This window comes from Danio rerio, chromosome 16 (assembly GCF_052040795.2).
Source record: "Danio rerio strain M-AB ecotype USA chromosome 16, GRCz13ab, whole genome shotgun sequence".
In the NCBI taxonomy this organism is placed as follows: domain Eukaryota; kingdom Metazoa; phylum Chordata; class Actinopteri; order Cypriniformes; family Danionidae; genus Danio; species Danio rerio.
In genome coordinates, this window is record NC_141036.1 from 34,924,323 (window position 1) to 34,937,255 (window position 12,933).

Here is a 12,933-nt window from a genome sequence, read left to right on the forward strand (position 1 = left end):
GCCTCTGACTACTACACACCGTTGAACCTCTGCAATGCTTTCCATCATCTTCTGCCACAAACACCCTGTGCGTGTCAATCTGACGCTCCTGACCACAACCAGAGAGCAACAGAGAGAGCAAGAGAGAGATAGAGAAAGAGAGAGAGAGAGAGAGAGAGAGAGAGAGAGAGAGAGAGAGAGAAAGAGAGAATATTTGGTGCAGGGCGTCTAGACTGTATTCATGATCAATCTGTCTGGCCCTGCTGCAGACGGAGAGATGGCAAACTCGATTAGAGTCGAAACATTTCCTCAGCTTGTGTCTCGCTCTCAGCATATTTGCTCTTCAGTAACGTCTATCAGCATCATTGCTTTCTCTCCCTAAAGCAGTGTGTGGCGGCTGCATGTCTGCCGGGGAAGTGAGCAGCACTGACTGAAGACACAGCAAGAACACATGACTGATTTCAACACAGCCCACAGCACAGAGCACAGAGACACACGCAGACACACTGACGTACTTTATATTTTTCTGGGGATTGTGTTTGTGTGTGTGTGTTCATGCTCTGGTTTGCTCAAACTTAAAGAAGAGGAAGAAAAAAAAGTGTGACAGCAGTTCAAAGCTGACTGGCTGATACAAACTTGGGCCAGAGGCTGGATGAAATATTAAATATTCACCATGATTTCAGTAAAAAAATAAACCTTTTCGGTTCATTCAAGAGCAAATATTCAGTGGCCACTAGAAAAGAAAGGAAAGTCTTTGCATTTATGTCACTATCGTGTTTTACAGAAAAATGATGTTAATTCTGTGATCTACTTTTTGTGAAACAATTTAAAATAAAAAAATGCAATTATTATTACACTATTAAAAAACAAGTTAAGTTTTATATTTCATATTAAAAAAACAAAAATGAACCATTTAAAATGAAGTAAACAACTGTTTTTAATGGTATTTTTTAAAGCGTTGTAATTTCCTTAATGCAAGACTTTTTACTGTACTAATTATTTGAAAAACACAAATAATCCTTAAACATCTATACTTTAAAACTACAAACAACATTTTGAATATTTTTAAGAGAGACACATTTCAATGTGGTAATGTCATTGGCCCATTAACATTTCCTGCTATTATCACATTTCATAACTGTAACAAGAGGCAATTCAATCATATCTTCATGTTAAAACAACTTCCAAGAGTCCAAAAAGATCCACATATTTATGAATAATGTTATGGTAGGTATGGAAACTAAAAATGTAAAACGGGAAATACATTAGGACTACTGTTATTGTTTACATATCTCAAAATGGTCAATATACTGTCTATATACACACACATATACATATATATAAATATATAAATATATAAATATATAAATATATATATATATATATATATATATATATATATATATATATATATATATATATATATATATATATATATGCAATTTCACAATAGTAGCAGTGCGATGTGGCTGTATATCGGTACTGATGGGATATATATATAGTCCAAAACCCTTTTGTACAAGGAAAATATTTTCTTAGTTTCTTTTTTGCTTCTTAATTGCTTCACATCTGCAGCTTTACAATACTATACTGAAATACAGCTTTACAGTATTACAATGATTCTCTAGTGTAATGTCTAATGTGATGACAAAACAGGTGACTTTGATCACAATTTAAAAATAAGGCTGAACGCCATAAAATGCCATCAGTCTACAGAGATTTCTAAGTATTTCTTTATTGCTATCGGAATAATTAACCCCGAAAAAACCAAAGCAGCGCAATCACTACCAGATATCTGTTGTGTTTGTAATAAGAAAAACTCTAAACACATGCGGGCATTTCTTCTTTCTTTCTATTTATTGGACTAGTCTGCAGCACCGAAAACAGAAGACTCATTAGAAACAAACAGATGGCCAACAAAAAAAGTAACTCAGAGTTATACAAAGAGTGGCCAACACGAAATACATACATTCCTAATATGTGAGTCCCATCTTACATGCAATACACTACAATTACTATGATACAAATACAGCACTACAACATACAAAAGAGAGAGGTCGTCTTAGAAAGCCACTTAACTGTTTTATAATGGTTTGATAACCTGTAGTTTCAAGGTGTGCTGGGTTTTTCGCCTCTAAGAGTTTATTATCCGGTATCTCCGCTGAATCTTTTCATTCATTCATTTTCTTGTCGGCTTAGTCCCTCCAGGGTCGCCACAGAGGAATGAACCGCCAACCTATCCATTAAGTTTTTACGCAGAAGATGCCCTTCCAGCCGCAACCCATCTCTGGGAAACATCCACACATAAATTCACACCCACTCATACACTACGGACAATTTAGCCTACCCAATTCACCTGTACTGCATGTCTTTGGACTGTGGGGGAAACCGGAGCACCCTGAGGAAACGCACGCGAAGGCAGGTAGAACATGCAAACTCCACAAAGAAACGCCAACTGAGCCGAGGTTCGAACCAGCGACCTTCTTGCAGTGAGGCGACAGCGCTACCTACTGCGCGACAGCCTCGCTCCTTCCGCTGAATCTTTGAAATTATAAATATTTAAAATAGGCACTATCTTTATAAATAAACTGCACAGTTGTTATCTAAAAACTACATTCTCACAAGAAAAGCAAGTATGTTATGATTTCCAACAGCTGCAATATTTGTCAAAATGTAGTGAGTTTATGGATCTCCTGTCACTCTATGTGGGCGGAGTAATACAGAAGGGTGAAGAGGCTCTACGAGTGCTGATATTGCAGAATATCGCACAGCAATACTTGCATACATACATACACACATCCTTTTTTTGTAACAGGGGCAGTTCTATAATTTAGCACTGATTATACTTTCATGCCAATCATGAAAATATAATAAAATAAGTTTAAATATTCAGTAGTTAAATACATGTCTATCAAAGAGATATGAAAGAATAAAATGAAAAAAAAAGTGAGATATTTAAAAAAATTATTAACCCACTATTCACGCACTGTAATTCTATATGATCAGATCCTATTTAACACACACACAAACACTCTGCGTTTGGAGATGCCACTTAACACCCGCCTCACACTCACACCCCTGCAGGTGGCATTGGAGACAAAAGCCTGAGGAATCCAGAAGAGAAACGAGCAAACGTCCTGCTCGCCCTCATGAGAAAGCAGCACAGAGCTAGTTTTGAGAGATGGACTCACAGCTGAAGATGGCAGATGCAGGATGCTGAGTGGAGATGGGGCAGTGCTCCTCATCACTGTTGTCTCCGCAGTGGTTGAGCTGATCACAGACCTGTGAGCCCACATTTAGACATCTGCCGTTTGTGCACAGGAATCTGCACTCTGGACACACACACACGCACACACAAACACAAACAAACACAAGAAAACCGCAATGAGTCACTTAATCAATAACAGTCAAGAGTCCATCTCAGTTTTCACACCTGCCGCATCAGAGTGTGTCAAACTTATAGCCTTGGTCTACGCTGGTATTTTTCGCAAAAGGAGACGTTCTCTAGATGAGACCATATTGAAGTTATTCTAGGTATTTAATGGTTAATGTTGGGGTCTGGATGTTGAGAATATTTTTATTAGAAGAATAATACTTATAATTATAAAAACATTTGTATAAAAAGGGACAGAGACAACCTTTTTAGAAATTAAAAGATTCTTGAAAATGCTCAGCTTGACTAAATTACAATCTTAATTTTATTCCGCAAACTGTAAATATTTTTCATTCAATTGAACAATTTTTAAAAAAATTTTATTTACATAAAATACCCAAGATGTTGCACACTTTTAGATTTGAAATCATTTTTAACACAATAACACAGTACCAATGCTTGAACTTTGAAAGAGTTATGAAATCAATATTTGGTGGAATAACCTTGACTTAATCATGACAAATGAAGACATCTGTTTATTCTGACCAAATGTAGTTTGGTCAAAATAAAATGACCAAAAACACAATTCTTTAAATGCCAAGTTCGGAAATGTCAAACCCATGCCTAAAAATCCAGAGAAACTGAAGCTGCGTCCGAAATTGCATACTTCCATACCATAGAGTATGCTAAATACAGTATGTGAGCCGAGTAGCATGTCCAAATTCATAGAATTCGAAAAACATGCGAGAAGTACCCGGATGACCCACTACTTCGGCTAGATTCTGATCCCGCTATCCCATAATGCACCACAAGTGAAAAAGGCAGATGTAGTACAGTCGAGTATAACGTTTAAATTTTAATGCAGTACTTACCGAGCAGTAGGCAATTTCAGACGTAGCCTAAGGCTTTTTTATATAATACATTTATTGTGTCTCACAAGTCAAAGATGAAATGCAATGAACGCAGTGTAGAGCTGGCCGATTAATCAAAAATGAATCGAAATCGACATTCAGAACCTCTAATCGATAACGTTTTACCAAATCGATTTTTTCAATTACTTTCCTTACCATGCGTGGAGTCACGTGACCTAGCTTTGGTAAAAGCTGATGTGTACTTGTGCATCAAGCGCTCGCATATGATCATATGATTGTGGGCGGACTGGCAGCGAGCCCAATGGGCTGAGTTTTTACAAGTGACAAGTCCAATGGAGGAGGTCAATATGGATACTTTTGTTTTGTGTTTATCTTATGAGTAAAGTTAACGCAATCACTCGACGTAGAAGTATAATTCAGCTAAGTCTGATTTCTACTTCTGTGGTCCCTTTGCAGCCACATCAAATCTCTGGTCAAGTAGGACGATGGAATCATTCTTGAGTACCTTACTTTGAACTACACTGATGATGATTGACAGCTGCGCCTGAGATCCCTTGAGACGGCATATTTTCTATTACATTAAAATTACTGTTAATGCACTGTTTGAAATATTATTTACAGGATATTCAAGGGTGATTTAATTACAAGAGATACTGCTTATTTTCTACACTGAAAATAAAAAACATCAAAAAAGCGCAAGCTATTTGTTTTAACTTTTATAAGTGAAACCGTTTACTGTTTGTTTTAATCAATGTGTTTTAATTTCAGTTGTTTAACATGGATGTTCAATAAATAATCAAGAGATAGTAGATCGTGTGCGTTTCCTTCAATTATTTTAAAATCAGTTAATGCACCCTTCATTCAAAAATGTATCACTTGTAATATGTGAGCATATTTACTGTACAAAACCTGTCATTAAATTAAAAGGGCAAAAGCATAGAAAAATAAAATAAAATTATTGTACATTAGTCGAGATCAAGTTAAAACGTTCAATTAATCGAGATTTTGATTAAGGTTAAATTGTTCTGCACAGTGGCTTTTGGAGGTATGAAATGCGCTTTGGTATTGCACATGATCAAGAAATTTGACTTTCCAATAAGCAGTTTTTATTGCGATATTCCAAAATGCATAATAAAATATGCACAATAACTGACAAAAGTTTTGTTGCCTATCCAAGTTTTAGAAATAACCAATAATAACTTGACTTCTAGTTGATCATTTAGTATCAGAAGTGACTTTTATGAAAGGCAAAGACCTCTAGATTACGCCCCTTTTACCAAAATAAAATATGATCATGCCTTAATTTTTAATTATTTAATTAGCACAGTAAATACTGATTTTGCTTAGACAAAAGTCTATTCACTTAACAGCAAATAATGTAAACTAAAGAATATAAATACATGGTGCAGAGGAACAAGAATTATTATTGTGTATGACTCCCATGAGCTTGGAGGACTTCATCCAAACATCTCTACTATGACTCAAATAACTTATCAATAAAGTCATCTGGAATGGCAAAGAAAAAGTTCTTGCAGGACTCCAGAGTTCATCAAGATTCTTTGGATTTATCTTCAATATCTCCTCCATCTTACCCCAGACATGCTCAATAATGTTTAAGTTTGGTGACCGGGTTGGCCAATCCTGGAGCACCTTGAACTTCTTTGCGTTTTCCTGCTGAACAATTTGTCCTCTCCTGTGGTTTGTAATGTTATGGGCAGCTTTATTATTTAAAAAAAAAAAATAATAAATAAAAAAAAAATAATAAAATAAAATAAAAATAAAATAAAATAAAATAAAACAAAACAAAACAAAACAAAACAAAATTAAATTAAATCAAATGTACTGTTTTTAGGTAAATGAAGAGCCAAAACAAACCAACAAAAAAGTTTTCCCGGTTGAAATCTGTGTTGTGCAAATACGTCTTCAGTTCCTGACCTGTTGAAACTTGTGCCTAGTGCAGGATATGATTACTTCAAAGTTTACATTTTAAAGGACTTTAAAACAAAACTGAAATGCCTAAAATGCTGCAGACGCCCTGAAAATGCTCAGTCTCAGGAGTTTGGGGGGATAGTTTCACTAAGCCAAAAACTTTGCAGAGATCTGAGGATCTAAAGTGGCAACGTTACGATCCTATAAATGTAGGTCACTGGCTCTTATAAATGATCTTAAAATAAGTGTTCCTGCAAGCATGGTTTTAGAGAAAGCCGACATTGACCTGATAACGCTGCATTCTCAGCCGTATGGAAGTTTCTGCCGCAGGACCAAAGTGCAATGCAAACCAGACAGTGATGATAGCAGCACCCAAACAAACTCCTCTGTCTGAGAAGGAGGTGCCAGACAATACCAGAGCGATCTCTCACAGGGTGTGGTCAAGCCCAAAGTGCTTTTGAAAATGGTACGATCTTCAGACAAAACAAATCAGCAGATGAGACACAATCCCAGCATTCAACTGCACAAAACAACAATAAATCAAGGGAAAATAAATGAAACATGACAAAAGAAGAGAAGACAAGATGAAGAGGAACTAATGACAAAACATGCTGACAAGAGGAAATGAGGAGACACAAGGCAATATGACGAGACAAAACAAAATAGAGAAAAAGAGGAGAAAAGAGAAGAAACTGTATGAAATGAGAAAAAAAGTGAGACAAAATAAAGCAAAAAAAATCTTGAGATTACAAATGAGGAGAAAAAGAAACAGGACAGGATAAAAAGAAAAAAAGAACAGAAAATGAGAGGATGGGGAAATTGAGGACACTAGATGAGATGAGAAAAAAAGAGACTATATGAGACAATTTGACATGAGATCACGGGAAAAAAACAGATGAGACATGAAAAAAAGTCTTGACCACTCGTATAGGTATTTTAAAAACTGCATTTTTTGCATTATCCACAATAAATAAGTAAATAAAGTAAATAAAAATAAATAAAAAATAAATAATAAAAAATAAATAAATTAAAATACAAAAAAATTAATATAAATTAAAATAAATACAAATAAATAGGTAAATATAAATTAATTAATATAAAATAAAAATAGTGCGAAGCAGTGGCGCAGTAGGTAGTGCTGTCGCCTTACAGGAAGAAGGTCGACGGGTCGCTGGTTCGAACCTTGGCTCAGTTGGCGTTTCTGTGTGGAGTTTACATGTTCTCCCTGCATTCGCGTGGGAATAAAGGGACTAAGCCGACAAGAAAATGAATGAATGAATGAATAAAATAAAAATGTTAAAATTATATATATATATATATATATATATATATATATATATATATATATATATATATATATATATATATATAATAAATTGTTATATATATATATAACAATAACTAAATTAAAAATAAACAAATAAACAAATAAAATCGAAAATTATAAATAAAATTTAAATGAAAAACAAAAAAATTGTTAAATAAAAATAAAATATAAAAATATAATTAAATTAAATTAAATTAAAATATATTAAAAATAAACAAATAAAAAAAAATAAAAATAAAATGTAAATAAAAATAAGCAGATAAATAAATATAGATAAAAAATTCTAATAAAAACATTAAATTAAAAAAATATAAAAAAATTATTCAAATAAATAAATAAATTAATTAATAAATAAATAAATACATGTGTGCTGATGCAAGAAGTCAAAAGAGGAAAAAAGAAGAAGAAGAGAGATAGAGGCAAAGAAGAAAATAAGTTAAAAGTGAGATGACAGGATGAGCAGAGACAAAATAAAAGACCAGACAAAAGAGAGAAAGAGATGAGACAAGACGAGGAAAAGAGGAGTGATAAAGACAGAAGATGCAAGAAGAGATGTGGATGAAAGAGGGAATCTTACATGAAAAAAAAGAAAAGAGAGGATAAGGAAAAGGATAAAGAAAAAGACAGAACAGAGACAATGAGAAAAGAAGAGACAAAACAACCAGACAGGGAAGAAGAGACTATAGAAAGAGGTGAGAAAAATTTGATCAAATGAGAAAAGATCCAATGAAAGACACGAGAATGTATGAATGTATTTGACTCGAGAATAAAAAGAAAACATGAAAAGCCCATTAGAAAAAGTATACAAAATGGATAGAAGAGACAAAGACAAGATTAAAAGAAAAGAAAAGACAAGGAGAAAAAATGAAAGACCAGGGCAAATGAGATGAGGATAGACGAAATGGTAGAGAAAAGACTAAATAAAAAGAGAAGAGACGAGAAAATACAAGATAAACATTAGATGAGATGACCCGAAAAGAGATTACAAACAAGGAGGAAAATAAAACAAAAGAATGGAGAGAATTGAGACAAACCAAAACAAAAAGAGAGAAAATGAGAAGCCGATGAGAAAATGTAAACTGAAAATGTTTGAAATGTATAAAAACTGATGACAAAAGAGCAGAGAAAAACAAGGTCAAGTCGAAATACTGTAAGAGAGATGAGGAGAGAAAAGAGATTTAAAAAAGGAGAAGAGAGAGATGACATCCAAAAAGATCAAATAAGATGAGACAAAACAAGAAGAGGTGAAGTTAAAAGAGATCAAACAATGACAACGGAGAAAACAAAACAGACGAGAATTAAATTAAATTAAGTGCAGAGATGAGCAGAAAGAAAACAAGAGAAGAGTCAGGGAGTAGATGAGGAAACGTGACCACAGACAAGATGAAAAAAGTTAAAGAGGTTAAAAAAAAAACAAGAATAATAAGAGGAAAGATGAGGACCGAATAGATGACATGAAATAAGAAGAAAGAGACGGAATGAGAAGAGATGGAACATTTCTTCATGATGGAAATTGTATTATTTATTATATTTTTTGTTTTTCTCCAGGTTCTCCTATTCAACGAATGACCAAGGTGTCATGACCTTAAGGTTAACTTCACACCTTTCTCCAAATTTCAGGGGATAAAATATTGACCATCAAGCATGACCAAATGACGAGAAACGGGTATCATGACCTTAAGGTTAACTTTCTCCAAATTTCAGAAGGTAGAATATTGACACTACGATAATTATGCTGACTCTGCAAAGCTCAAATTTTTGCTTAGCAATCAGAAATAATGTGCATGTAGTTGAGAGACAAAGTGGGCCTGTTCAACTCACTCTTCTCTTCTAATAGGCTGACCTTTGGCCAGCACCAAAATTTTAACTATAAAGTAGGGCTGCACGATTATTTGAAAAAAATAATAGATTCGACTCCCCACACAATCTTAATCCAGCATCTCTACGATTCAGCCAATTATATTTTCAAGTTCGGGGAAAGAATAAAGGAGGTCGCACAAATCTTCACATTGTTTTACATACACTGCTCAACAACGTGGCCAGCTCAAAATAGTGTTGAAAGAGTTACATACTGTATTTATAATGTATAATTCACCCAAAAATGTCATTTTGCTTGTCCGTGATTGATGTATGAACAGAACCTGCATAGGTTGTGAATAACAGGTAATAAAGTTGTAAATAACATTCAGTTTGTAGCACAGAGTGATCGTTTGGGAGCCGCGCGGGAAGTTTTGCATGCATGTTTTTTTCCTCAAAGTGACAGCAGCCATGACATGAGCACAAGTGAAAGCACAAGTGAAAGCATAACCAAAAGCGCGCACATCATTTAAAGGATCATTTTGCATTTGAGAATTATGATTACAAGAATTTGATTTGTTTTTTTTTTCTTTCAAAGCAAACACAAAGTGTGCCATAATGTTTAACAGTGTCAGTATAACTACTCTAGCCTATAAAATGTTGAATATAATGCCAGAGGAAATCTGATAATGACAAATGTTTCATTTTACCAGTAAAAAAAATGGTCTAATAATGTTGTCAATGACAAATGACAAGCACATGTCCCAAACATAATAATTCAACTTAAGAACTATTTGAATAGTTGTATTCTGATGTCGTCACTTTACTGTAAATTTACAAACAGGACAAAGTCTATTTAAGTCTGTTCATCTCAAGTCTGTATAAAGTCTGTTCATTTTAACTAACAGTAGACCTGCACATAGGCCCAATATTTTTATTGCAATTTTATCACATGTTTGAGAATACCAATAATAATAGTTTATATGAACCTTTATTTATCCATATTAATGTTTATCTACAGAATTGTAAGATAACTATGATCTTGATTTTAAGCAAAAAAATTTTTTTTTAACCTAACACCACCAGTAGGTCATCTTAAAGGGCCATGAAACTCCCCGTTTCAGCAGGGTGCTTTTACACCTCTAGTTTGGAAGAAGTCAGGAAAGTGGGTGTGTCTAGCTCTGTTTAGGGAGGGAAAAGGGGAAGGATTTGAAGAAAGTGGAAGTTTCCGTTTGGGCATGCGCTGATTTTCACAGAGGAAAAACAAACAGACACAGGGGAGAAAGACAGTGTGTTTAATGACGGTGGAATGTTTGATACCGCACATCATTCATTCATTCATTCATTCATTCATTCATTTTCTTTTCGGCTTAGTCCCTTTATTAATCCAGGGTCGCCACAGCGGAAAGAGTCACCAACTTATCCAGCACGTTTTTACGCAGCGGATGCCCTTCCAGCCGCAACCCATCTCTGGGAAACATCCACACACACACACACACACACACACACACACACACACACACACACACACACACACACACACACACACACACACACACACACACACACACACACACACACACACACTCATACATTACGGACAATTTAGCCTACCCAATTCACCTGTACCACATGTCTTTGGACTGTGGGGGAAACCGTAGCACCCGGAGGAAACCCACCCGAACGCAGGGAGAACACTCCACATAGAAACGCCAACTGAGCCGAGGCTCAAACCAGCGATCTTCTTGTTGTGAGGCGACAGCACTACCTACTGCGCTACTGCGTCGCCACTGCATGTTGTATAAGAGAAAAAAACCTCAGCATTTCTGGGTAACTCAGATGCACTCGGTAGGTCAGAAAGCCGTCTGTGTGTGTAGACAATCCTGTCACAAAGTGCGGTGAAAATTAAACACGACGGTCGGCAATAGTTTGCTTGCAGTGTAAACTAAGTAACTTGGAAACCATTTTGACTAAGGTCTGTCTTTAAACACTGAAATAATACTGCTGACAAAACAAATTATAACTTTGCCATCTGAATAAACAAAGAAAGGGCGCTGATCGCACACACTTACCAAATTTGTAGACAGGACAATCAACGCATACTGGAGCTGCATCTTTTTTTTTAAAGGAGACGAGCAGCAAATCCAGATTTCACCATTTCCAGATGAGAAAAGCTCTCGAGTAAAAAAATGTTCGTACAAACGTATTTCTGCCGCGCATCGCATGCACTGAAATTCACACGTGAGTCCAGCAGCACTCTCATAAAGCAAAAATGAAAACAAAACATTACAGTGTGCATTACAGCACATTATAAAAGCAACACTGATGACCTGTATCTCCAAACAATTCTTATTCTTTTCCCACTTCTTTTGGCAGCACAACATGGCGTCTCTCTGCCGTCGGAACAATGTTTCAGTTACAGTCTTCGAAGCTAGCATGCATATTAATTAAGCTGCAGTGCATACATAATAGAGCGTGCTGATTGGTTTGAACCAAGCCATACTCATGAATCAATGCAACATACTTAGAGACGTAATATGGTACTCCCAGGTACAGACGTCCAGTCTACATGCTGGAGTACATGCCAAGATCTCATTTCAAAAATTTATTTCAAACCGGAAGTACGAATTTGCTCGAAATAACGCAAAAACAACCAATTTTCACTTTTTAGTGAAATATGTGTCCTAATAGTGTTTTTAGCAGTGTGGGACACTTAATCAACTGTCAGAAGCTCAAAAAATATGTTTTAGTGTTTCGGGACCTAATAAAGAATGAGTTGATTTAAACAATATTTTTAAAATGCTTGTGACGCTGAATCAAATCAGTTGTGATTGAATGTTTTGTGAAAACATAAAATATTTTACCTAAGTACAGTGGTCCCTCACTATAACGTGGTTCACTTTTCGCGGCCTCGCAGTTTTGTAGATTTTTTTTGGTCAATTTGACTTCTACAGCGCATAGTGTTCTGCGTCCTGATTAGCACATAGTCACTCTGAAGTGCTGCTTGCAAGTTTTCTCCCCACAATGTCGACGAAACATTCTGTACCATCAAAAGCAACTGCGGTAGCACCCAAAAGACAAAGGAAGACGCTAACCATCGCACAAAAAGTTGAATTTCTGGATGTGCTAAAGGAAGTTACACAGCTGTAGGACGACATTACGGAATAAATATTTCATCTTTTGTTTCATTCTATAAAACTGGACTTATTTTTCTATGAAGGTTTGAAGTTTGAGAGTGTTTAAACAAGAGAGAAAAGAATGTTAGGCCGTACCCACACTAGGTACAGTTGTCTCGAACCGGGCCAAAGCACACTTCTCCCCCCTCCCGTCTCCCTCGGCACACTTACGTCATCACTGCTCCGCTGTTCAGTGAGAAGCGCTCTCTCACTCAGCAGCACAGAGGAGATTTCTCTAGCTATATCGTTTCAGTCGTTTGATATGCGGTGACACGCAGTCAGATATTTCGCCGAACAGATCCGCCACTTTTGGTGCTCAAAAACAATCATAAAGCCCTCGTGCTGCAGGAATGAGGAGGTCTGCTGAAGCCGTGCAGCTGTTGTGCTGTGAGGAGTTCTCGTCTTTAATAAACTACGGCAGTTTGCGTTCACTGAACAGTAAGAATGATTAATAAATCCATATGAAACAGCCCCGTAAAA

At 35.7% G+C, this 12,933-nt stretch overlaps 1 protein-coding gene and 1 long non-coding RNA gene across 2 annotated transcripts in view; one reads left to right on the plus strand and one right to left on the minus strand.

Annotated features, from left to right (window-relative positions):
• The window catches only part of ldlrad4b (low density lipoprotein receptor class A domain containing 4b), a 105,945-nt gene that overhangs the window by 63,092 nt on the left and 29,920 nt on the right, over window positions 1-12,933 (minus strand). Inside the window, exon 3 of the mRNA XM_087285833.1 lies at window positions 3,171-3,311. Within this exon, the coding sequence (XP_087141959.1) occupies window positions 3,171-3,311 (141 nt within the window). The remainder of the gene's footprint in view (window positions 1-3,170; window positions 3,312-12,933) is intronic.
• Window positions 1-12,933, plus strand: part of LOC147840327 (uncharacterized) — a 29,578-nt gene that overhangs the window by 13,353 nt on the left and 3,292 nt on the right. Inside the window, exon 2 of the long non-coding RNA XR_015511566.1 lies at window positions 11,099-12,537. This is a non-coding gene — a long non-coding RNA (uncharacterized LOC147840327). The remainder of the gene's footprint in view (window positions 1-11,098; window positions 12,538-12,933) is intronic.